This window comes from Electrona antarctica (assembly GCF_951216825.1).
Source record: "Electrona antarctica genome assembly, chromosome: 10".
Lineage (NCBI taxonomy): Eukaryota > Metazoa > Chordata > Actinopteri > Myctophiformes > Myctophidae > Electrona > Electrona antarctica.
Genome location: NC_136791.1, coordinates 34,522,545 through 34,545,620, shown reverse-complemented (window position 1 = coordinate 34,545,620; position 23,076 = coordinate 34,522,545). Strand labels below are relative to the sequence as shown.

The 23,076-nt window shown below is 43.0% G+C and overlaps 1 protein-coding gene across 2 annotated transcripts in view; it reads left to right on the top strand.

The window, feature by feature from the left end:
* Nucleotides 1-23,076, top strand: part of nrg3a (neuregulin 3a) — a 505,465-nt gene that overhangs the window by 322,476 nt on the left and 159,913 nt on the right. For both annotated transcript variants that reach the window (XM_079511785.1, XM_079511784.1), the window contains exon 3: nt 13,740-13,869. In XM_079511785.1, the coding sequence (XP_079367911.1) occupies nt 13,740-13,869 (130 nt within the window). The remainder of the gene's footprint in view (nt 1-13,739; nt 13,870-23,076) is intronic.

The window sequence follows — 23,076 nt, the reverse complement described above, 5'->3', positions numbered from 1 at the left end:
TGGCTGGCTGGCTGGCTGGCTGGCTGGCTGGCTGGCTGGCTGGCTGGCTGGCTGGCTGGCTGGCTGGCTGGCTGGCTGGCTGGCTGGCTGGCTGGCTGGCTGGCTGGCTGGCTGGCTGGCTGGCTGGCTGGCTGGCTGGCTGGCTGGCTGGCTGGCTGGCTGGCTGGCTGGCTGGCTGGCTGGCTGGCTGGCTGGCTGGCTGGCTGGCTGGCTGGCTGGCTGGCTGGCTGGCTGGCTGGCTGACTGACTGACTGACTGACTGACTGACTGACTGACTGAGTTATGTATGCGTCGTGTAGGCCTGTTTTGCGCTGCTCTGTGTTGTGCTCTGTTCACCCGTGTAAGGTTTTTGTTCTGTGCAGAATTGGGACAGAAGAAGTGTCGTAATATGCACAGTTTCTGCTCAAAGCTTTTGGCAATGCATCTTCACAGCTGTGGTACAGTGCTGTGGTACAGTGCTGCACTGTGATGCTATTTTCTCTCTACCTCACACATAGACACGCACACGCGCGCGCGCACACACACACAGATGGCAATCCTCTAGGGGTCAACGTCAACAGACACAGGCAAGAGCTGCGTGTGTGTGTGTGTGTGTGTGTGTGTGTGTGTGTGTGTGTGTGTGTGTGTGTGTGTGTGTGTGTGTGTGTGTGTGTGTGTGTGTGTGTGTGTGTGTGTGTGTGTGTGTGTGTGTGTGTGTGTGTGTGTGTGTGTGTGTGTGTGTGTGTGTGTGTGTGTGTGTGTGTGTGTGTGTGTGTGCGCACCAGTGTGTGGATTGTGGCTCCTCTGGGGAGAAAGGATTTAGAGGTGCCCTTCCTTTAGAAACAGGAAATTGCCAGAGACCCTGTTCAGGGGTCTGCAAAGCCCCCGCGACGCTAGTGAGGGAAACAGAAGAAGGGAGAGGGAATGGAATGAACGGGGAACAAAGTTGGGGGTTCAATGAGTACATTAATGCAGGTACTTACTCCACTACAAGTATTTGTCTGGTTTAGTTACAAGTTACTTTGCGGATGTAGATCATTAATACAAAACATATATTGAGTACATTGATATTTATATACAAATTAACGCTGACATCCCTATTATGTATAGGCTGCTACAGTAAATAAATAATATACTGTATGGAGTCGTGTGGAACTCCATATTTGGGCACATGTAGGCCTAGTATGATATATCAGCGTATATATAATATATCAGCAGTATGTTCCTGGAGAGGAGGCAGGAGTCATGTGAACAATTCCCTGGATAACGCAACATCTGCGTCGGGCATACCACCATCTGATGCTTCATGCATGATTTTGTATGAGCTAATAACTCTGTTCGCATGGTGCACTCTCAAATGGATCCGAGATGCAATGTTTACTACCAAATGAGGTGCAATTACTATACATGCTACATCATCTCATATCCTCTAAGTGAGAGGTTTATTTAGTTATTTAGATGGTATTTAGTGAAGAGAGACAGGAAGCTGAGGGCAGAGAGAGGGAATGACATGCAACTGCAAGACTTCATTCAATCCAAAAAATATGGTTACTCGACAACCAAACCTGTGACCATGTACTGTACTGTATAGTCTAATAGTCTAGTAGTGCAGCATGACAGTGTATACTGTATAACTTGAAAGCAATAATGCACTTTATGCACAAGTTACTTAAATTACAATTCTATATTGCCCTATAAAAACGCTGCTAATCCATAGATGCACTTTATACATACTTTGTTTCTTGTATGTTTTTATGCTTTGTCCAATAGTGTAATGTGCTTCACTGCCTGCCTGTTTCGTTTTTATGTTTTGTGTTTTGCTAAATCCGGTGCATGTGTTTACATTGCATTAATTTGTAATGTCCATTGTCCATTAATATGCATTGTCCCATCAAAATAAACAAATTAAGTAAAGGTCTGGTCTGCAGACTTAGTCAAGCCAGGGACACAGGGACGCAACCATGTGGCCAATGCCCTATCCGCTCATCCACTGGCATGTTCCCACTAGTCATGTACTGTATGTTTTTCCCTGCTAGCAAGAACACAAGAATATAAGGATGGCTATTGTTCTGGACCGAATAGACTGTTTTGCTGTGGAGCCCCCTGCTGCCAGTTGATGGTAAAATGCAGTACTCACCGTATTTCCTGTCTAGACAGGATGTTGTTGTCAGATCAGGAAGAGAATCCATGACTACAATGTGCTTCTAACTAAATGTGTCAGTGTGAATTGCAATCTTACTCCATCCTCTTCACATGCTTATTAATACGCAATATCTGTATACTTGTTTAGGAGACTTATATTGTTGATAAGAGCACCTTATTTGTGAACTTAGCAGAATGTACACAGTTATTCTCTATCATTTGGATGCATCTACTGTGTCGGTACAGGCTGTCCAAACCACATACTGTAGGTCACGTGGTGGTGTGCATAGATATATATATATATATTAAAAAGATATGCCTCATTGGCCGTGCACTGTAGTTCATTGGAGCGACGTGTCTCCATTGAAGGCAGGAAGTCAAGCGGAAGTGCTGAAGGCACACTGCGTCGCTGCTCAAGTGACGTCACTCATGCGACTCCTCCATGCGTGCACAGACATTTAGAGGGGCAGGTGCTCAAGTGAAAAAAGGGCACCTTGTGCAGCGCGTGGAACCGTCCGGTTGCCTTAATATTGTGAGATTTATAGATTTTGGGGCCGCCTAAATAATATATTAGAAGCTTTTTATCAAGAATTGATCAATGTCACCATGGTCCACATACTGTACAGTGTACACTGCCCTTTTTTCAAAAGGGCACATTGCTGTCCAGAGGGAAAAGGGCTCTAGCACCCCCTAGTGTCTATCTGTGCACGCCACTGCCTCCCATGTCTCTCGCTGCCACTCAAGTGACTATTGGCCAATCACAGCACGTCTTTTCCGAGACTTCCGTTATGCACCCGTAAGCTTGGCAAGCTGTCGCTCATGCTTCCGCTATGCTTTGCAAGGGAAATTTTGCCTTCAACAGAAACACGCACCCCAGAGCCTTTTTATGTCTATGGTGGTTTGTAGTGTACCAGCATGACCTCTAGGGGGCAGTAGCAGAGCACTTCCACTTGCCCTTGTCTCAAATACCTGCATCCTGCTAGTAAAGCGTCTGTCCACTGCATGGGAAACAACTGCCCCCACCCCCCTCCTCCTCTGCTCCTCGTGTCTGCTCACAGGGCTAATCAATAAGCAGGCAGTCCAGGTCTGTGGAGCCACAGACCTCTGATATCAGTCAGCCAGCCTGTACTGTACTGTATGTCTGTCTGTACGCCTGGCCTGCCACTCTGGGGACAATGTCAGCCATGAAACATGAATTGCATTCGATATGGAGAACTGCTATATCGTTGCTGTGGGGCAACCGTCAGGACATTTTTCATAAATTAACGCCCTATACTTGATCATACAGCGTCACACAAAATCACACAAAATCATCAAAAGTAGCAGATCTGCTTCTTTTGCTACATTTGAATTTGAATCCTGAAGACTAACATCAGTTTTGCATATACTGTGATGATGATGATGATGTTTCCACCCGACAGAGACAATTATAGTATTTGTACTACAAAATAATTCACACACTTCACAGCGCTGCAGCAGTGGCAGAGCTGCGAAGATACACCTACTAACTACACCATCTTCCACAATGCAGTGCACCATTACATCGATTCCCATTCCCTATAGTGCCATTTTAAAATTGTAAATCAGTCAATTATCAGATTTTGAAGTAATATGGTTCAGGAATTGCAATACCAGTTGTACTAACTGACTAGTTCACAGGATTCTGGATCAATACAGAGGCTTTCATTTGAAAATGAATTCTCCAACGGGAGATGTGTGGAAAAATAAAAGGTTAAAAGCATTAGAAAACAGAGACTTTGCCTATCTTGCTATAAACGTTTACAGAACATTGAGTAGAAGTAACAAAACATGGGGCTTCATTTAGACGCAGGTCAGTAGCCTACAAACATTTGATCTCTCTAGGCTTTTAGGATTCCATTGCATTACTACGCTTCATTGGTCTGCAATGGCGGGATATGTGGGATGGAAACTGACAGAGATTACACACATCATGTTTTCACCTGTCAAAAACAAGAAGCTTTGGAATGTGAGAACTTATTTGGAGTTGACAATGCAGCTTGTAAACAGGGTCTCTCATTAATGCGTCTTCTGATTAATACTCGGTATTAACTTTGATAACTCAAGAGGTTCATGATGATGTTTATGAAAGCCCACATCACCACAGCTAATTGAACGTTCTGGTAGTCAAACAAACTTGAGGAATACCCTCAGAATCTCCAGAGCCATGTTGTCTCTCTGAGTTTCCACTCGATGCTAGGGAACTCAAAATAAATCCGCTGGTTACTGTACGTTAGTATGTAATAATGTTTGTGCTGTCACGCGGCACAATACTACTACTACTACTACTAATAATAATAATAATAATAATAATACTATTTGTATAGTGTTTCAAGACATGAAATGCAGTGCTTTACAGAGCAATAGAGATAAAAGGAAAAGGAAAGGAATAAAACATGTTTTCCTCAAAATCTGATTTGAAGGCACTTAAATTACTGTTTAATTTATATATTATATGAAACTAATTTATAACACAAATACTCAGTATGAAATATTTACCATGTGCAAAACGAGTTTGCCTTTTACAAAATGCAGTCGCAGACATATTTGTATCTATATTTTGTTAATTGATTAAAGTAGAGTGGTGCCCGTTGGGCACTGGCCTACTAGGAACGATGCAAGTTGGAACTGCATGCCCCACTCAGTTATTGTCTCCACCAGGCCGAAGGCATGGGGAGAGAGTATGTTTTGCACTCCGTCCGTGTGTGTGTGTGTGTGTGTGTGTCATGTGTCCGTCCTTCCGTCCGTCCGTTACCAGCTAATCTCCGGCACCGTTAACCTGGTCGATGCCAAACTTTGCACACACACTCCCTGGATGCCAACATTTTCCAGAACGGCCTGTTATAGCGCCACCATGAGGCAGCTTTTCACATTTTCTACCTAAAACTGCACCGAACTGCGTGAAACGTTGCATGCACACTCCCTAGAGGCCAAGGACAAACCTTTGACCGGCATTTTCCGCATCTGCCTTTTATAGCGCCACCAGGAGGTCGACTTTTGTAAAACACATTTTTTTATATTACTCCTCCAGATTCTGTCCAATCGTTACACAGTATCTCTATGGTCATGTGCTCAAGTCGGATCTGTCCGATATTTCATATTCCATCCTAATTGGCTATAATTGGCTATCACAGTTTGCAAGATTGCCCCGTTTTGAACAAAAGCCTCAAATCATGAACGCAGCATGCAATTTAGGTGAAATCTTTCACACATTTTCCTACTAGGCTGAGGAATATATCCCACCCTTTTCACATTGGCCTGTTATAGCGCCACCAACAGGTTGATTTTTGCAAAACACATTTTTGGAACAAAATGCCTCAAATCATCCAATTGCCATCAAAGGCGTATGAAGAAATGGCACCCTTTTCACATTGGCCTATTATAGCGCCACCAGGAGGCCACAACCTGACCTGCCCTGGTGGAGACTTGTGCCCCGAGGGGCACTTTTTCTAGTTATGTCTGTGTCCCTTTTATGCCCGTATATGGAGTTCTTTGTCAGGCATGCCCAAAAATGGAGTCTATGCAGATGTCAGAACATTATTGTGATGTCAGAACATTATTGTGATGTCAGAACATTATTGTGATGTCAGAACAGGCCAGCTCCATATATGGAGATCTAGGGGTGATCAGGTGTGACCAATTGGCTAATTTGGGCCCTGAGCCTGGGCAGGGGCCCTGTCCAGAGCCTAGGCAGAGGCCTTTTGTGGCGGTTCTGGACAACCGTGGGTCAGACCGACTCAAGGCCGGGCACTGCACTGTGGTGGTGTGGAACGCGTGTGTCAAATTTGAAGTCGGTGAGGCGAACGGTTCTCGGTTACGTGGATTATAGACGTACACACGGAGACGTGGCGCATTTATTGATAGATAGACTGGAGTCGTGCCCGTTGGGCACTGGCCTACATGGAACGATGCATGCCCAAATATGGAGTCTATGCAGATGTCAGAACATCATTGTGATGTGAGAACAGGCCAGCTCCATATATGGAGATATAGGGGTGATCAGGTCCAGAGCCCGGTCAGAGGATTTGTGCTCGTTCTGGTCTGGACAACCGGCTATCCAACGGACTCGACAACGGGCACTGCACTCCCTGTGGGGACGTGGAACACGTGTGTCGAATTTTGAAGTCGGTGGGGCGAACGGTTCGTATACGTACACACAGAGACTTGGTGCATTTATAGATAAGATGTAATAATTAATCAAACATTTGCATAAAGCAAGCATTTTTGTCCCCTCCCTCCCCTGTAAATAAGAGTAATAATAAGAATTGAAAAATATCCCCTTTGTATATACTTTATTGAGTCAAAGCATGTTAAGTCAATACCTCATTAAGTAAAACATTTTCACATTTTCCCACATATCCCTTTAAGGTAAATTTTTAACTTGATAATTTGTGATTAATCACAAATTGATTGTTCTATTAAAATCATGTGCACGTGATTACGCGCGATTAAACATTGTTTAATCATTCGACAGCATTAATATATAACCATTAAGAACAGCTCTGAGCATCATCGTGTTATTCCTGGGAAAGACCATCACCACTACAGTAGCTGGATCATGTTATTTCTGTGTTGCATACAATACAAAGCCTGTCAGTATCTATGTACAGCATACACTTACTGCTACAAAGCAGGAGATAATACTGGAGGGTGAGACGGAGAGGAGAGAGGAGAGAGACGGGCTGAGGGAGGATGAGAGCTAGGAGAGCGTTGTGTTATCAGCACCCTGTAGTTTATTGATCGTAGCTGTGGTTCTCTCTCCTCACTGCACGATACAGTAAATTGGACTGTTTTCTTCTGAACTGATTGACGTCTTCCTTCTGTCAGTGAGTGAGTTAACTCTCCTACTGCTGGTTTCGATGAGCCTATACCTTTTTCCCGTTCTTCTTAAAGAGACAATTCCTTCCTTGTATGCCATGCATTGCCTGAGCTGATAACAAATGGTCAAAACAAATAGGACGGAACGGACGGAATGGACGGAACCATTTTGTAGCAGCACTGCAGCAGTGTCAAAATAGCAGTACAAATGGGTAGACATGTCTCAAAAGAGATTGTGTAAAATAAATTAATAAATACAAGCTCTGCACTAAATGTGCCAGTGTTGTGGAACACTGGTTGTACAGTATATGCAGTACACTACCTAACTGTCATGTGTACGTTCTGGCCTTGGTCTGACCGTCTGTGTGAGTGCCTGTCAATCCACACTAATGTTATAGTATCGAGTGACACAGACACATATTGCAATGTTACAGTTCTCTCTCACTGTCTGGTTGGCAGCTGCACAAAAAATGGAAGAGTGCCCTTCATATTCAATTTCATCTCATTATGCCTTATCAACCTAAGTGAGCAATAAAGCAAAGTAAAAAAAAAAATATGGTGGCTAGAGATTCATCAGTGTTCAGTTATTTTTTAGCATTATTAAATTACTTAACGTTGGTCAGCTCTTACAGTAGATTGAAAATGATCAATTCCATACTCTGCTGTTTCATATGCCATTTAACACAGGCTGGTGTATATTTGCACCACTATATCTTAACAAAGGTCAATTTGAAGACAGCTCCAGAGCCACTTATGATTTTATGAAGCCTGAAATAATTTGCATTAGCACAATTAAGAGATTTTTGTAATTGTTCTTGGGCTCCACTACTAGATTACTGAGCTTCTTAGGTGTCATTTGTGACCGGATCTGATGTTTCATTTGTTTACAGATTAGGAGTGTGCTTTTATACATTTCAAAAGTGACCTCCGCCGTGGTGCCTTGAATGGCTGCTGTCTGCATGTTTAATGCACAATAAACATTTATTTAGAAATGCATCATTTTAGAACCCATTGGGACCCGATAGCTGAGTGGTTAGTAACACATGCACCCAAATGCTTGACAGCAAGTCTCAGGTTTGATTTCTGGCTGGCAAGAAACTTTTCTGCATGCCATGGCCCCCATGTCCACTCTGTACCTATCAAATAAAGGCAAAAACAAGGAGGGGAGGGAAAATAGAGGGTATGCATGTGACATCATCATCAAACCAGGAAGTTATGCAGGAACGCCTACTGAGTGGCAAAAAAAATACTTTCTGGCCTTGACAGCCCATACAGCCACACAGAAAAGTCTTATCTGATTGCATTAAACAACATTAAACAATGTTAAACTCACTTTGCCTGTTGCTTTGCCACTCGATTTGCCACTCGGTGTGCCATTCACTTTAAGCATGCGCATACTCTCTATTGGGTAAAAGAAATGCAGAACATTGATACAAATTAACCATCAAGCTGAGAGTGAGACCAGACTTCATTGTTATGATTGTGTATCTTGTGGAGTATGTTGCCCAGCATGCAGTAGAGCATGAGGCCTATTAGAGAGAAAGCGCTTACTGAGTTGGCAGCAGAGAGAGAGCAGTGGGGGTGGAAAGCAATCGTACACCCTATGGAGATGACATGTAGGGCATTCATACCCAGCTTTGCTGGGTGAGCTGGGCATTCGGGGGCGGAGATTAAAGCAGGCAGCAAACATGGAGACTTCAGCAGGTGCTGCTAGTCAATGGATCTGGCTGAGAAGCAAGCAGTTTGAGGAAATGGGACCAATAACGTGGCAACTATAGCCAAGGCACTGTATGATTTTAGGCATGAGGTAGTTGGATGTGGATGTGGTTAAAGTTAAGGTCATCTATGGAGGGAGTGTAAGAGTAGATTGCTTTCACAAAAGTCAGGGTCTAGCCATGTCCTTGCTAGCTTGTCTGTTTATGTGTGGTACGTGGCTTGTTTGAAGATCTGTTTGGTACTGTAGTTGATTTATGGTTGTTTGACGGTTTCTTTTTTATGTGATATGCAGGCTATTTAAATTATTTGTTTACAAGACTGCTGCTATGCTTGTTCTGTTTAGAGATGGGAATATTTACCATGCGCCATGGCATTATTTTGCCAACAACAATTTAGATGCCGTTGTCAAGGGGGCATCTATTCCAGTGCTGCCTGGTTGAGCCTTAAGGTCTCAGAGGCACTTGGCTGTCGGGCAGTACAGTACAGTACAGTACAGTACAGTACAGTACAGTACAGTACAGTACAGTACAGTACAGTACAGTACAGTACAGTACAGTACATGTTCTACTTGCCCAAAATGCCCACTTGTCCGAAAAGTAAATTGTCCATTATAAAATCATAGGTAAAGTTTGAATTACCGTTCAATTTCTTGCTGGCTGCAATGCTATCCCAATCCCATTGGCTGAGCTATCCCATTGGCTGAGAGGTCGGCTAGGACTAAAAGTGTCTGGTTGCCTAACTTGCTGGCTGAGAGCGACCGTTTAGACGATGGGTTGTTGCTGGCATTAAAAGTGTCTGGTTGCCTAGAGACGAGGCAGCCAATCAGGACGCCAGGTCGTGACTATGGCATCCAATGAAATTGGTCGCAGAAGCCATCCCGAGATTAAATAGACCAGCTTTGCTTCGCAGCTGGTAAAAAGCCAAAGCTTATGCACCTTAAAGTAGAACAACAGCCCAGAAATTCAATGGGATTTTAAAGTTGGAAATGTGTGAGAGCTGGGTGCCCCAAACCCTCTGTTTCAAGGGTTTGGGGCCAGGGCCGTAGGAGACACGGGGGTCCCGGGGGACTAGTCCCCCGTGGGCCGCGGAGCCGATCACGGCCCGGTCGCGGAGAAGAGAAAAGGTATAAAAAAGCCTCAAATAGGGTGATTACTTTTTCAAGCACCTCTGCTGCTCTGGCTGTCAATGGCGTTTTTAAAACAAACATTAAACTAAAAACAAATATTAAACCTGTAAATAGGAGGTGCTATAGTGCCCCTCAGAAATGTAACAAGAGTAATGTTTGACTGAAAGCAGTTAATATGCAATAGATCAATGCAATACAATCTTGCTGCTGTCAGGCAGAAAACATAACTTTTCAAAATTAAATTAAAAACAGTTATGAGATTTAGTCACAAGCTTATTTCACACTAATGTTAGACCTCAGACTAATGTAAAGGGTGACCAGGACGTCTTTGTGTATGTCACAAACTCAAGGTACAGTACATGTGCATTGTGCAGTACTGCAAGTCATGTGACTAACATAGGCCTTGGTATATGATGTCCTCATTGGCCAATTTGGCCTAATGGAAGTTCTGACGTTGCTCCATGTTAAAGGTCCTACTACATGAAATTCAACTTTCCCCTACATGCTTTCCATCCCCACAAATAGGCCTACCCAATTTTGAACAATCAGGCTTTCTCATCATATTTGGGTTTTTATGTACAGTGGTCTCACAACAGGTCAACTGATTTGATGCTACTCGTGATGTCATATAGGTATCTTTCTACTTGTATAATCTTTCCCCATCTTCAGTTCCAAATTTGCATTTTGTCTTTGGAGACTGTGGGAGTAAAAAATTAAGTGGGAGGGGAGTAGCTGGGATGAGGGTGTGGTAGAGAAAATAGCACATCAGGACATTGTGGTACTACGCAAAGCACTTGTTTCTACACTATTCCGGGCAGCGCACCCCCCGTCCATCCGCCTCCCTGCTCTTCTGCATGCCCAGACACACACACACACACACACACACACACACACACACACACACACACACACCGCAGACTCCGCACACGTCAATGAACATGCACGGGCCACAGAGAAGAATATGAATTAATGGAATGAGAATAATCAGATATCACCATTTTGTAATAATGCACAGAGCGCATTTGTGCACAGTAGGCCTACATGTCCATCTATCTTTGAAGAAAGAAAAAACAACAGAAATAGATATTGCTATTTTATTGCCATTTTAATGGAATTAGGTGCATGTAGCCTATGGGGGTGGGGGGAGATAGATATAGAGATCTGAATCTGAATAGTGTAGAAATGAGTGCTTCGCTGGTACTGCAGCTAAAACTACTTTAGAAGCCAGACAGAAATGACATGGATTGGTTATATCAAAGTGGTGATTTAGGCTCAAATCATTAGAAATTCGTTTGAGGGACATAAACAATATGATATTTAATATTAAACAGTTTTAAAATGCAAGTTGTAGTTCCTTTATGATACAATTTTCTCAGTGGCACTGGTGGCTGAGTTCAAATGCAGAATAGATGCAGATGCATTTGGTGCTTGCAGATACACTTAAGCAGACCAGACTCAGGACATTAGCATAAGTTGGAGTGAGATTTACCACCTACGGACCTGCTGCCCCTAGCCATTAACCATTTGATTCTGCAATGATTACATCTCCAGCAGAACATTCTGATAATTTCCAGATTCCTTTGCACAGTAGAAACAATTATTTGGTTAAACAATGTCCCTTCAGCAAGCTCTTATTTGTGGAACCTTTTTTTTATAATGTATACTATACCTCATTTTCACTTGAAATCTATATGTGTGCTTGAAGATTGCAATTGCTAAGGAGGTATCTGATAGGCCTACAGAAATAAGTTCAAATAACTATGTTTCGGCCAACAGAGAGAAGGTATTCAATATGCTTTTTTAAAACTGCTTTAAACTACAAATGACTTGACCAAAGGTCAAAATCATTTTGTTTTGTTTTGTTCAAGCACAGCATAAAATAGCTACCTAACTACCTTGATTAATAACCCTGAGGCAACGAGGCATCTGTTCCAACCTTTGCATGTCCTCTTCCAATAAAATATAATTCACAACAGACTTACAGACAACTTAATTTCTGACCTAACAACCTCTCTTTCTGGAAACTGTGTGGGTTTTTTTCCCAGCCAATTAACAAAGCACATTTGTTTTTGGAAATGTCCACAGAGCTCAATCAGAAGCCGGTGTTTCATAGTGAAACATCACCACACGTCTACTTCTGATTAATAAACCAGTTCTCCTCATTTGCCTTTCCCCCAGCTACAAAACTGAAAGCCGAAAATGTGTTCATTTATATTCACCAAAACAGCCTGCTCATTTAGTATTTCATCCTCAACTTAACCTGGAAATGTTTTCTGCATTGAACGAGGACCCATTATTTCTTTTTTTAATGGCAGCAGATTGTGAATCAGCCAAGCAGAGTTTTTGGCTCACCTTTCCTAAATTCTAAAAACGTGGAAAAGGAACTGCCTGCGGTGCTGATCTTACATCTGACTTGGTCAGCTCAATATAACACACACGCAGTCGCACGCACACACACACACACACACACACACACACACACACACACACACACACACACACACACACACACACACACACACACACACACACACACACACACACACTCAAGATGCGGGTCCGTGGCCAAATACATAATAATTGTGGGGGTCCTTGACATGAACAGGTTTGCAGCACCACTGATATAGCAACATTCTGTAGGTTTTTCAGAAAACTGTTAGAGGAGGACATTTGTAGAATCGGCCTCAGATCTTAATGGGTTAAAATAAAATGTGAAACATTCTTTAAATACCTAAGATGAACAGCAGTAAATGGCACAGAATAAACATTGTTTTATTTTCCTACTTTATATTCTTTCTGTAATTTGTTCATCGATGCTCAGCTGACTTCGACTCCTCCCCATTTGCAAAATCAAAGGGCAGTGAAGTGTTACCTGTTAATTCCAGCAGTAATATCATCAGTTAGGCTAGACTGAGCAGATTCTCCTCGGAGCAATGTGAGCGGCGCAGACTGTCCACCATCAGCCATGCACTCTGTGATAAATCACTGGGAGAAGTCAAGCTCCCTCCAACAGCAGCGCTGGGACCAACATAGTATTAATCACATTGGGACAGATTATTACCCGTCCCCCATCCATCTTCCCACGCTGACTGTGCAGGGCCTAAACAAACAATAGTGTCTGGGTATTAGCTGCAAAGTACTGTGTATTATGAGGTGGCGGCAGAGACACGTTGTAATGGAACCTCGGGCGAGAGTAATCTGCACACACCCCCTGTTGTCTCTCCGTGAGCTGGAAAAGCCACTCTGCGGGGCGCCACTGTCCCCGACGTTTATTCCACGACTTTCCAGCCGAGGCGTGATTTGTGTTTTTCGACAAGCTCCTGGGGAAAGACGGATGATTGCAATGAAGCTTGATGAGTTCTGTAGGCTGGTGTGGTATTACTGGTATAGCACAATGGATCACCATTGTCACCAAAGTATGGCAACAGGGTTTGTTGAGGAGGGGTGGGGGGGACATTATAAAATAGCTAAAATAGCAGATCTATAAGCTCATGATGTGTTACAAGCTTGTAGATCAGCTATTTTAGCTATTTATTGTACAATATAAAGAAGTACTGTATATTAGGCTTATGTGGTTAAGAAATCTATGTTATGTACACATCGAATCCTCGATGGCAAGTTGGCATCATTACATTGCAAAGACTGCCTCGTTTGCACTGCAGGGAGAAGCTGAAGGCTTTAACAATGCTCTCATGGTCGCGGTCATCAAAATGATAGTTGCATATTGTTACTCTAATTGTATGTGCACAGGATTTCTAAAGGGGCTCCATGGATTGAACCTTGGAGCCACAATAAATGGAATGTGAAATGGACCTCGAGGGTCTTTAAAGAGTAACATGGCTGTTTTGTGTGTGTGTGTGTGTGTGTGTGTGTGTGTGTGTGTGTGTGTGTGTGTGTGTGTGTGTGTGTGTGTGTGTGTGTGTGTGTGTTTGTACTACAGCATCTCCAACTGTCCCTTCACTGGGATCGGAGCACTTCAAGCCCTGCCATGAGAAGGACCTGGCTTACTGCCTGAATGATGGAGAATGCTTTGTCATCGAGACGCTGAGCGGACCCCACAAGCACTGCAAGTAAGTGGCTGCTCTGCTCCTTCGCTGTGACATTGTTCTATCGCTCCCCTCCTCCCACCACTCTCCCTCTCTGCTACTCCCTCGTTCCTGTTTCCCCTTGTCTTCCACCCATCCTCATTTCCGCACTGCCTCTGCTCCTAATTCCTCTCCTCCCTCCATCCTCCTCTCTTCCTCCCATCCCCATCTTTCCACCTCTGAGTACTTCTTCTTCTCCATCCATTTCTTATTCATCTTCTGGCTTCGTTAGTATGCGGAGTGCAAGGTGTTATTCCTCTCCTGCAGTAGCTCACAGTATAGGGGAGTAGCAGAGTATATACTGTACAATACAATTTCCAGTAGTGTGTTGTAGTTTATTTTTTTCCATCAAACTGGGGTAGCTTGGACCAAAGCTATTTTTCTACATTTACCGAGCCCCAGCAGCGGAAAAGGGGTTTTCATTTTGTCAAAGTTGTGTTATTGTGTGGAAATGCAGTTTAAAGCTCTGATTGATGAGAACAGCATGGCATTATGGTGCCTTCAAGTACTGCTCTGTTATACAAGACCTTTTTCACCAAATTCACATGATTACTTTCACAGCGGCATTGTGAGGGTTCAGGGTTTCCTCAGTTTCAGCGTTGGACGTGGAAGGTTCCTGCCCAAGTGTCCATAGTTGAATTGGGTGTGAGAATGTGTGGTACTGGGATATGGATCAAGCCTCATGCATATTACAATTGTCGCTCGGTTAACTACATTTTTAGAGTAGTGTAGGTTCCTTAACAGCGGCTACAGTATGTCTGCTTTGTACTGTGGTGTGTAATGACATGGCTTAGGGAACTCATGGTCTCTTTTACTTCGCCTAGAAACCACCGTGGGCAACATCTTTAAATGTGCTGTATTCGCCTTCTCTCCATTGTAAAAAATTAAATGACTAAACCTCAGCTTGGTTAGCGGCTGCAGAGATGTAATTAAAATATAAAGTGGGTTAAAAGTGGAATGATTCAGAGAGAATGGGCCTTGATGGCCAGAGTGGGAGCTCCGAGGCAAAGGGCTCTCTGGAGAGAAGTGGGTACCCCTGTGGTGTAGGCCTACACACTGGCTGTCTCTGCTGGCGGTAGTTCACCCTGGCTGCTCTACGCAGCCCTTCTACGTATCTGGACCAGCGTATCTATCCATCTGAATTAGAACTAGGAAATATGCCATCTCGAATGGCTGTTATACAGTACATACAAAGGGATGCACATGGCATGCCATGATATATTGTGGAACTCATATCAAAGGACTTCAGAATTTCATGAATCTTCAATGAGAATGTACAAACATTCCTGTGTCATTCCATCCATGTTTCATCTCTGTGATAACCCAGACATCTTTACATCTTTGACAGCTATTACACCAGATGTTGTTGGTTGATGGTGAGCCAGATTCAAGTGTCCGCATTAAGACCAGTCCACACCAATGCAACTCCTTGCAATATGCAACTACTTGCAACCATTATCTCCAATGGCAGTTGCAAGGAGTTGCTTGGTGTGGACTGGCCTCACAGCTGTTTTGTTGCAACGAGTTGCGACTACAGTGCAGTAGTTGCATTGGTGTGGTCTGACCTTTAGAGATAGCCTGCACCTTCCTTTGACCCTAGCATAGAGGAAGCTTTTATGACCAAGGTTGTATGACCATTACATACCAACCGCTTCTCCATACCATCTCATTATAGGTGCAGAGTATTTGTTTTTATTGGGCAGCCACATACCCACAGACTGGTTGTTAGAGGATTTCAACAACTTGGGATGCTGAAAAGGAGGCAAAAAGGCTGGCAAAGTATTCTGCCGTCTCTGCGATAATTGGCAGCCACCAGCCGGAGCGGAGTTACTACTTACATTGTTACTACTTATACCCATGGAGTACTGATGCTTATTGTAAAGGTAATAGAGCATGCACCTCCACTCTAGCCCAGGTGCTGGACAAAAGGCAGTACAAGAGGAGAAAATAGAGTCCGCAACACTGGTATGAAAACTCAGCTCCACTGGTTTATTTGAATCAACGTTTCGATCCCTTAGGATCTTCTTCAGGAATAATGTGACAGGGAATGCGTGTGCATCTTTATACAGGAAGGGGTACAACTGATTGGCTCTAACGATGGGTGGTGACCAAACCAATTATCCAATTTCCAATATCACAATAATAATAATAAACATAACAGTTTTAAATATACAAAAATACAACAGGTACAGAATCTGTACACAATATGCAATATTTAAGCACAGTAATACACAGACTAAATTCAGGATAGGACACAAATAGATGGCATGCTTATTGTATCATGTATCATGAAGACGTATACCAGAGTACTGAGTGGCATGCTTATTGTATCATGTATCATGAAGACATATATGCCATGAATCATGATTTTGTGAAGTTAACTGCCCCTGTATTGCACCAGTGCGTGCGTGCGTGCGTGCATCCGGTGAGGGAAATTCAATTGTCATAGCAGAACTGCAGTAAGAAACACATGACAGATCTACGTAAGAGAGAGATAAATCTGATAGAATGGATATATAGAGTTTCAGGTAGAGCAGGGTGTAGAGTAGCCTGGTGAAACCACTCCCCCTGCTGGACAACATTTGCATTCTGCCAGCAGGGAGAGTCTGGGAACTCTCAGGCAGAGATGATGTACTCCGGTCCAATTCTGGCCGCTGGTATGATGTCGCTAGAGGCGGGATCAATGCGAGACTTATGACATATTGAAGCGCTGCCACAGCGCAAATGTAAACACAACCTAACAAGACTACAACTCGAAATTATTATGGAGATATCAAATGTTTGTCCCGCTGCTTTCCGGGTTCATCGTTTCTGCTTGAGAGAGACCAGATGCAGGCAGGAGGAGGGAACTGGTGAACTCAATACTGCTGCAATCTGGCGAAGTCAGGTTAGGTGTAGAGCAGTGTTTTCTCAAACTTTGATATTTCTGTAAAGTTTGAGTCCCCTCCTCCACCCCTTTTTCCCAAATCTGATTAGCCGGAATGAGATGATGTATGATAAGAGCGCCCCTCACTTCACATGGGTGTGAATTTGATTAAATTATCAATATTTTTGAGGGGCTATATGTCCAGCTTTTGGTGTATGTAACCCCATTTTTGTCCCAACACAAACATTAAATGCCATTGATCGACAATGAATGGACAATTTTGAGTGTTTGTGTAAACACAAACATTGCGTAACATTGACGAAGGTGAGGACGCAAATTCTGATTGGCCCGGAATGAGATGATGTATGATGATGTACGATGATAAGAGCGCCCCTCACTTCAAACAAGTGTGATTTAAAAAAAATAGAGTAGTTTGAGAGTCACTGTTACATCTCATCCACACTGCCAGCGATGCGAGCGAGCGAACGATGAAATCTCATTAGAATACATGTTTTTCAATGAGACTGTCCTGACATACTGTGAGCGTGCAGTGATGTTGTCCTCTACCTCTCCTATATTCGCTCGCAGAGTCACAATTTGAGCGAGGTGTCACGGCCCCAAACCTCATGTTTCTATATCTATATCATGCGAGTGGTTCTCAATATTTCATGTCAAGGACCCCAAAAATTATATGTAATAATATGCCGCCGACCCCCATCTGAAAATATGTAGTTCCAAGATTTGAGTTTAAAACTGAAACTCTGAAAGAATATATATTCAAAGATGTGAGGCACATTTTCACGATTTTTCAAAAATAGCAGACCTACATGCTCATAGCGCGCCACTCGGTGGCGCGCTATGAGCATGTAGATCTGCTATTTTTCAATAGCTAAATTATAACATAATGTTTAGAACACCAAAAGGGGTTCCCGCCCCAAAATGGGTTAATACAAATATTTATATTTATTGCTTATTTGATTGGTTCAGGCTACGTCGCCACGCAATGGCCAACGCTCCATATCAGGACAGGTTTTCGCACGATATCGCCGTGGGAACAGCTCGCTCCTTGCCTGTGTAGATGAGTCCACTCAGTAGAGTGGGTGAGGTCTCTGGTCTGGAGCCATATGCCATATCTGCCATATGAGCTCTACCCTTCAGTAGTGAGGTACAGTATACAGCAATTTACAATTTAGGCATTTAGCAGACGCTCTTAATCCAGAGCGATTTACATTAAGCAAGAACAAAAAGCATGGGAATACATCACATATATAAACAGCATTTATCAAGAAACATGCGTAAGCTAAGAACGTAACTAGAACATATCTATATATAAAGACACTATACATATAAGCTATACATATATACATATATATTATATGTTATTGTGCTGTCTACATGACGTGCTATAAGTCTTTTTCAAATCCTAACTAAGTCTAAAAAAGTGCTGTCTAAGGGGGTAGGGTAAGTGCTATGGGCCATGGTGGAGTCTGAAAAGGTGGGTTTTCAAGCCACGTTTTCAAGCCATGGAAGAACAGGAAGAAAGAGAGAACAGGGTGTGATATGCAAAAGGGAGCTGTGCGTGTGCGTGTGCGCGTGCGTGTGCGTGCGTGTGCGCACGCTTCCCTCCTATTCATTGCTATGACAACATAATTGTCGGCATGTGTTGTGTTGAAGACTGAACATTCAGTGCATGCTGTGACAGCCATGAACCCAGACTGTGCATGCATATTGAAACAAGCACCTAATTCTTAATTTGAATCTCTTAACAAGTTAACAGTATGAATTGATTAATTCTGAAATGAGAAGTTCACACAATTTATAGTATATATTGATGCCAGCTACAAAACTATCCCAAGCATACATGAACAATATTCTTAATCTCTTATGATTAACTTAAAAATGAAACTTAAATTCAATGAATGCAAGTTGTTGCAAATGAAACGTTTCGTTGAATAAAAGATAAAACATTTTGGCAATTGGACTGTTAACAGTTAATGAATAAGATTAGCTTTTAATAGGGAGAACCCCTGGAGTAGAGACGCTGGTGGTGGCAGTGCAGATGGACCTCCTTCCTTCTCAACTGTAGACGTTTCAGACATGGTGGAGTTGGGGATGGGTTGCTTTTTGAATACTGAAAAGAGAATGACAAGTGTCAGAGGCAGTGATATGTAAAGGCATAGCCCAATCGCCAGATTGGCTAGAAATGCTCACACTTCAAACTGTGAATGACAGGATGTTTGTGAAGCATCCCCAGCAATAAAGGTGACTGTGGGAGAGAGAGCGTCCTTATTGAATTTACGCTTAGAGCTACATTTGTTGTATTTTGGAGGAGGTAATAATACTGTATATACTAGTGTATACCGTAGAAATATATTGCAAATGAACAGTGGAGTAAGAACCTTTAGATATAGTGCTCTCTCTCTCTCTCTCTCTCTCTCTCTCTCTCTCTCTGGTTGGTTCATTATGACGATACGATTCAATGATTTGAAATCGATGCAGTAACTATTTAGCAAATACATGCGTGAAACTTGTGGATAGTGCAGGTTTTTTAAGGGAAAGATGCATTATTATGGATATAAATAAGTAAACACTGATTCTCTGGCAAATAGATGGACATTGTATTTGAACACATATGGACAAACCCACAACTTGACATGAACACAGAGAATACACACATTTTTCGATAGACCAATTGTAGCTATATGGAATGGAAAAGTAATTAAACCCATCTTTTAGTTTTGTATTCTAAATACAATGCACAAGTACTTAGTATTGATTAAATTGATTATTTCCTTCTTTTTTTAAATAATCTTTATCCCACGATTTTGTAACCCATTTTTCACCCCTGTGTCAATGATCTAATGTGATCCTGGGCTCTACACACCCTCCGCCAACCTGGTCCCCCTATATGGGGGACATGGGGAGAGCAACGGACTTGTTGTGCCACCGTGCCCCTCAAATTGATTATTTCCATTGCAAAGCGATTCAATACCGATCATTTCCATTGACGATAAGATACGATACAAAGTCAAACGATATGATACGATATTTGCTGTTTACATTTCAATATCATTTTTTAAAATTAAAATCGATATTTCTATCCAGTTACTATATTGTTACACCCCTAATAAATATGTTATCTGACTACTTTGTGCCACCATTGCAGTGGGGGGGGGGGGACAAAAACTTCTATTGGCATACTGAAAGACTTAATTTGTCCTCATCAACAAAAGGAATGACAAATTTCACCCCAGGCATGGGATCAATGCATAATCTAATTCAATTTGTGTTTACAGCAAATTGAGACAAATCAGGGTGGAGAAACGTACGATCAATCCGTCAGATTAATGTGGATAAATGGAGTTGGTCCGTGGCGTAATTCTTTCTGAAAATGAATCATTTTTTATTTGCGCGATGAAACTTGATCCCTTTCGCAATGATTTTCTCGCAAGAGTCATAACTCAACCATCAAGTGCCATTCCCAGCAGTGGTGAAACAAGTGGACGCTGTTCCCCAGAGCAATGTTTAGCACTGTTGGCCCAATGCTAGTGTTTGTCATCCTGAGGAGAATGCAGAGGAGGGATTCATCATGACTCATGCAGGCAGCCAACTTTATCTCCATCCCTCACAGACTTTCTCTCACATAAAGAAATGTGTGCTGCACATATCCTGCACACGCAACATGGACATGCACCTACACAAACCATACCACACACAAACACACTTAACTGTGTGCCTGTACACACCTACACAGCGCAGGTGCACAAACACTGTATAAACGCATCATAATACAAAGTGCACACACCTAGACACACACCAACAGACGATGACCATGCACACGCTTTAATTATGCAATCACAATTATCCATGCACACGTACACGCACACCAGTTCTCATTGCTTGAGGCAACATGGCCAGGCAGTCAGTCATTAGTGTTCAGCTAACCAGTAAATTAGCCAGTGCTAAGATAACATTTAGTGAAAATGGAAGCAGGCCAAGGCATTCAGTATGTAAGAGGGAATTTGATTCATTAGTAGCCTACTTCAGTAGAGCAACATTTGTTCAGGTGTGAATTCTGTAATTATCCAGTTGTACAATTACTGCAATAAGTGATTCACCTATACTGTAGGATATATATATAATATATATACTGTGTGTATATATATATACAGTAGGCCTACACACACACACACACACACACACACACACACACACACACACACACACACACACACACACACACACACACACACACACACACTCATTTTCTTTCTATCTTTGTCTTTCATTCAGTCATTCAGTCTTTACCTCCCTCTCTCAGATCTTCATACTTGGAGAGAGCGGAAGTCTGGAGGGTTCTCAGTTCTCTAATTGTTTGAGACATCCGTCTAGACCCAGGGAGCCAGGGGTTTGGCGCTGCATCTTCCCAGCCTCCGCTGATCACTGGGAAACTCGATTTCTTCTCCTTTTTTCCCCCCTGCAGTCGAGCTGTCGTAAAGGTCCTACCTGAGTCTAGTTAGTGACGAGGGCTAGCTAAGCCCTGCTCCTAGCCTCTGTCAGCGTGGGTATTCCAGAGCAATAGAAAGGCCCTGCTCCTAGCCTCTGTCAGCGTGGGTATTCCAGAGCAATAGAAAGGCCCTGCTCCTAGCCTCTGTCAGCGTGGGTATTCCAGAGCAATAGAAAGGCCCTGCTCCTAGCCTCTGTCAGCGTGGGTATTCCAGAGCAATAGAAAGGCCCTGCTCCTAGCCTCTGTCAGCGTGGGTATTCCAGAGCAATAGAAAGGCCCTGCTCCTAGCCTCTGTCAGCGTGGGTATTCCAGAGCAATAGAAAGGCCCTGCTCCTAGCCTCTGTCAGCGTGGGTATTCCAGAGCAATAGAAAGGCAAAGGCAATTTCCTCTGGCAGTTTGTATGGAAGCAACGGGGCTGTAGATGGTAGTAGCTGAATTCCTTGTAGAGCCCCTGCCAATACGATCTGAGTTGAATACAGCGGAGGGGAGATGAAGCACGCATATTATAAGTAGAGGCAAACATGGTGATCTAATGGATCAAATCATTGAACACTTCTCAGGAGACATACGGGGCTGCAGCTTTACTGATAGAGAAAAGAAACAAAAGTAGTTCAGGAGTGGCTTAGGCCTATTGTCTGTATCAGCCGTTAACATGCATAAATCTGTCCCCATTGCAATGTGCTAGACCCCTGGGAGATGGATGCTGAGGTGGAGCGCCACACCTACCATCAGCTCTCAGTACTACCATCAGCTCCCAGTATACTTACCTTGAGACTTGCCGCACCCAAGCCGTGCTACTCATATGCTGAGTTGGCGGTGCCCAGGGTCGAACCCATGAACTTGTTGTCCAGAAGCGAGAGCTCTACCGACTACTATTACTATATCACTGATAGAGAAAAGAGAAGAAGAAAATGAAGCCTCTCAGGCCTGTCGTTTGATTGTTTTTCATTGAGAATCATAATAGGAGGATTATTGTTGTAAAGCTTGCTACGATTGTATAGCTATATGATTTACCATTCCTCGGTGCATTGAGATGTTTTCCCTGAATGGAACTCTGGAAGAAAGACGGTTTGCAGTGGCATTTTTATTACAAGCCAATGATTGCTTTAGCTGCACTAAATAAATCTGTCAATCTGCTGTCTTTTAAAGTATATCGATATATCTTATTTTACTGTTTTAGTTGAGGAGGAATAGAGCCGAAATGTGGATCACAATGCGCTTTCCACACACTCCGTCCTCACAAGGTCACTCAATTTCCAATTTCTCTATTACCACTGATTTATTTATCCAGTATGTCCAATTTCTCTCCGCACACTTTATCTGAGGGTGAGATGAGCTTCAAATCAATTGTAGTGAATCACTTGTCATTCTATGTGATATATGGATGGATGGACACACATTTTGTCAAAAATAGTGAGGTTTGTAGTTGAGGAATAGTGTAGCAGTAGTGTGTTTTATATACAGCATTTGCTATATACAGCATGTATCCAGGGGCCAATCAGTGAACGCAATGGGGACCTGCTGAACAAGTTAGGAGAGAGGGGGAAAAAGGCTTCAAAACAAGCTTAACTGTCCACAACTTCTCTCTGGAGGATAACATCAGACTTATCCTCGTCCTCTGTCCTCCTCCCGGAGAGAATTTCAGACAGGGAACACTGCTAACCAGACCAGACAGACTGCTCACAGGAATACAAATGAGACTCAGGTTTACTCTCCATTTGTAGCACCAACCTGAACTACAGATTATTATTTACGGCTGTATATTTATCTATCTATAAATTCCAGTCATCGCTGTATTCATTTCTGTCCTTAACATAT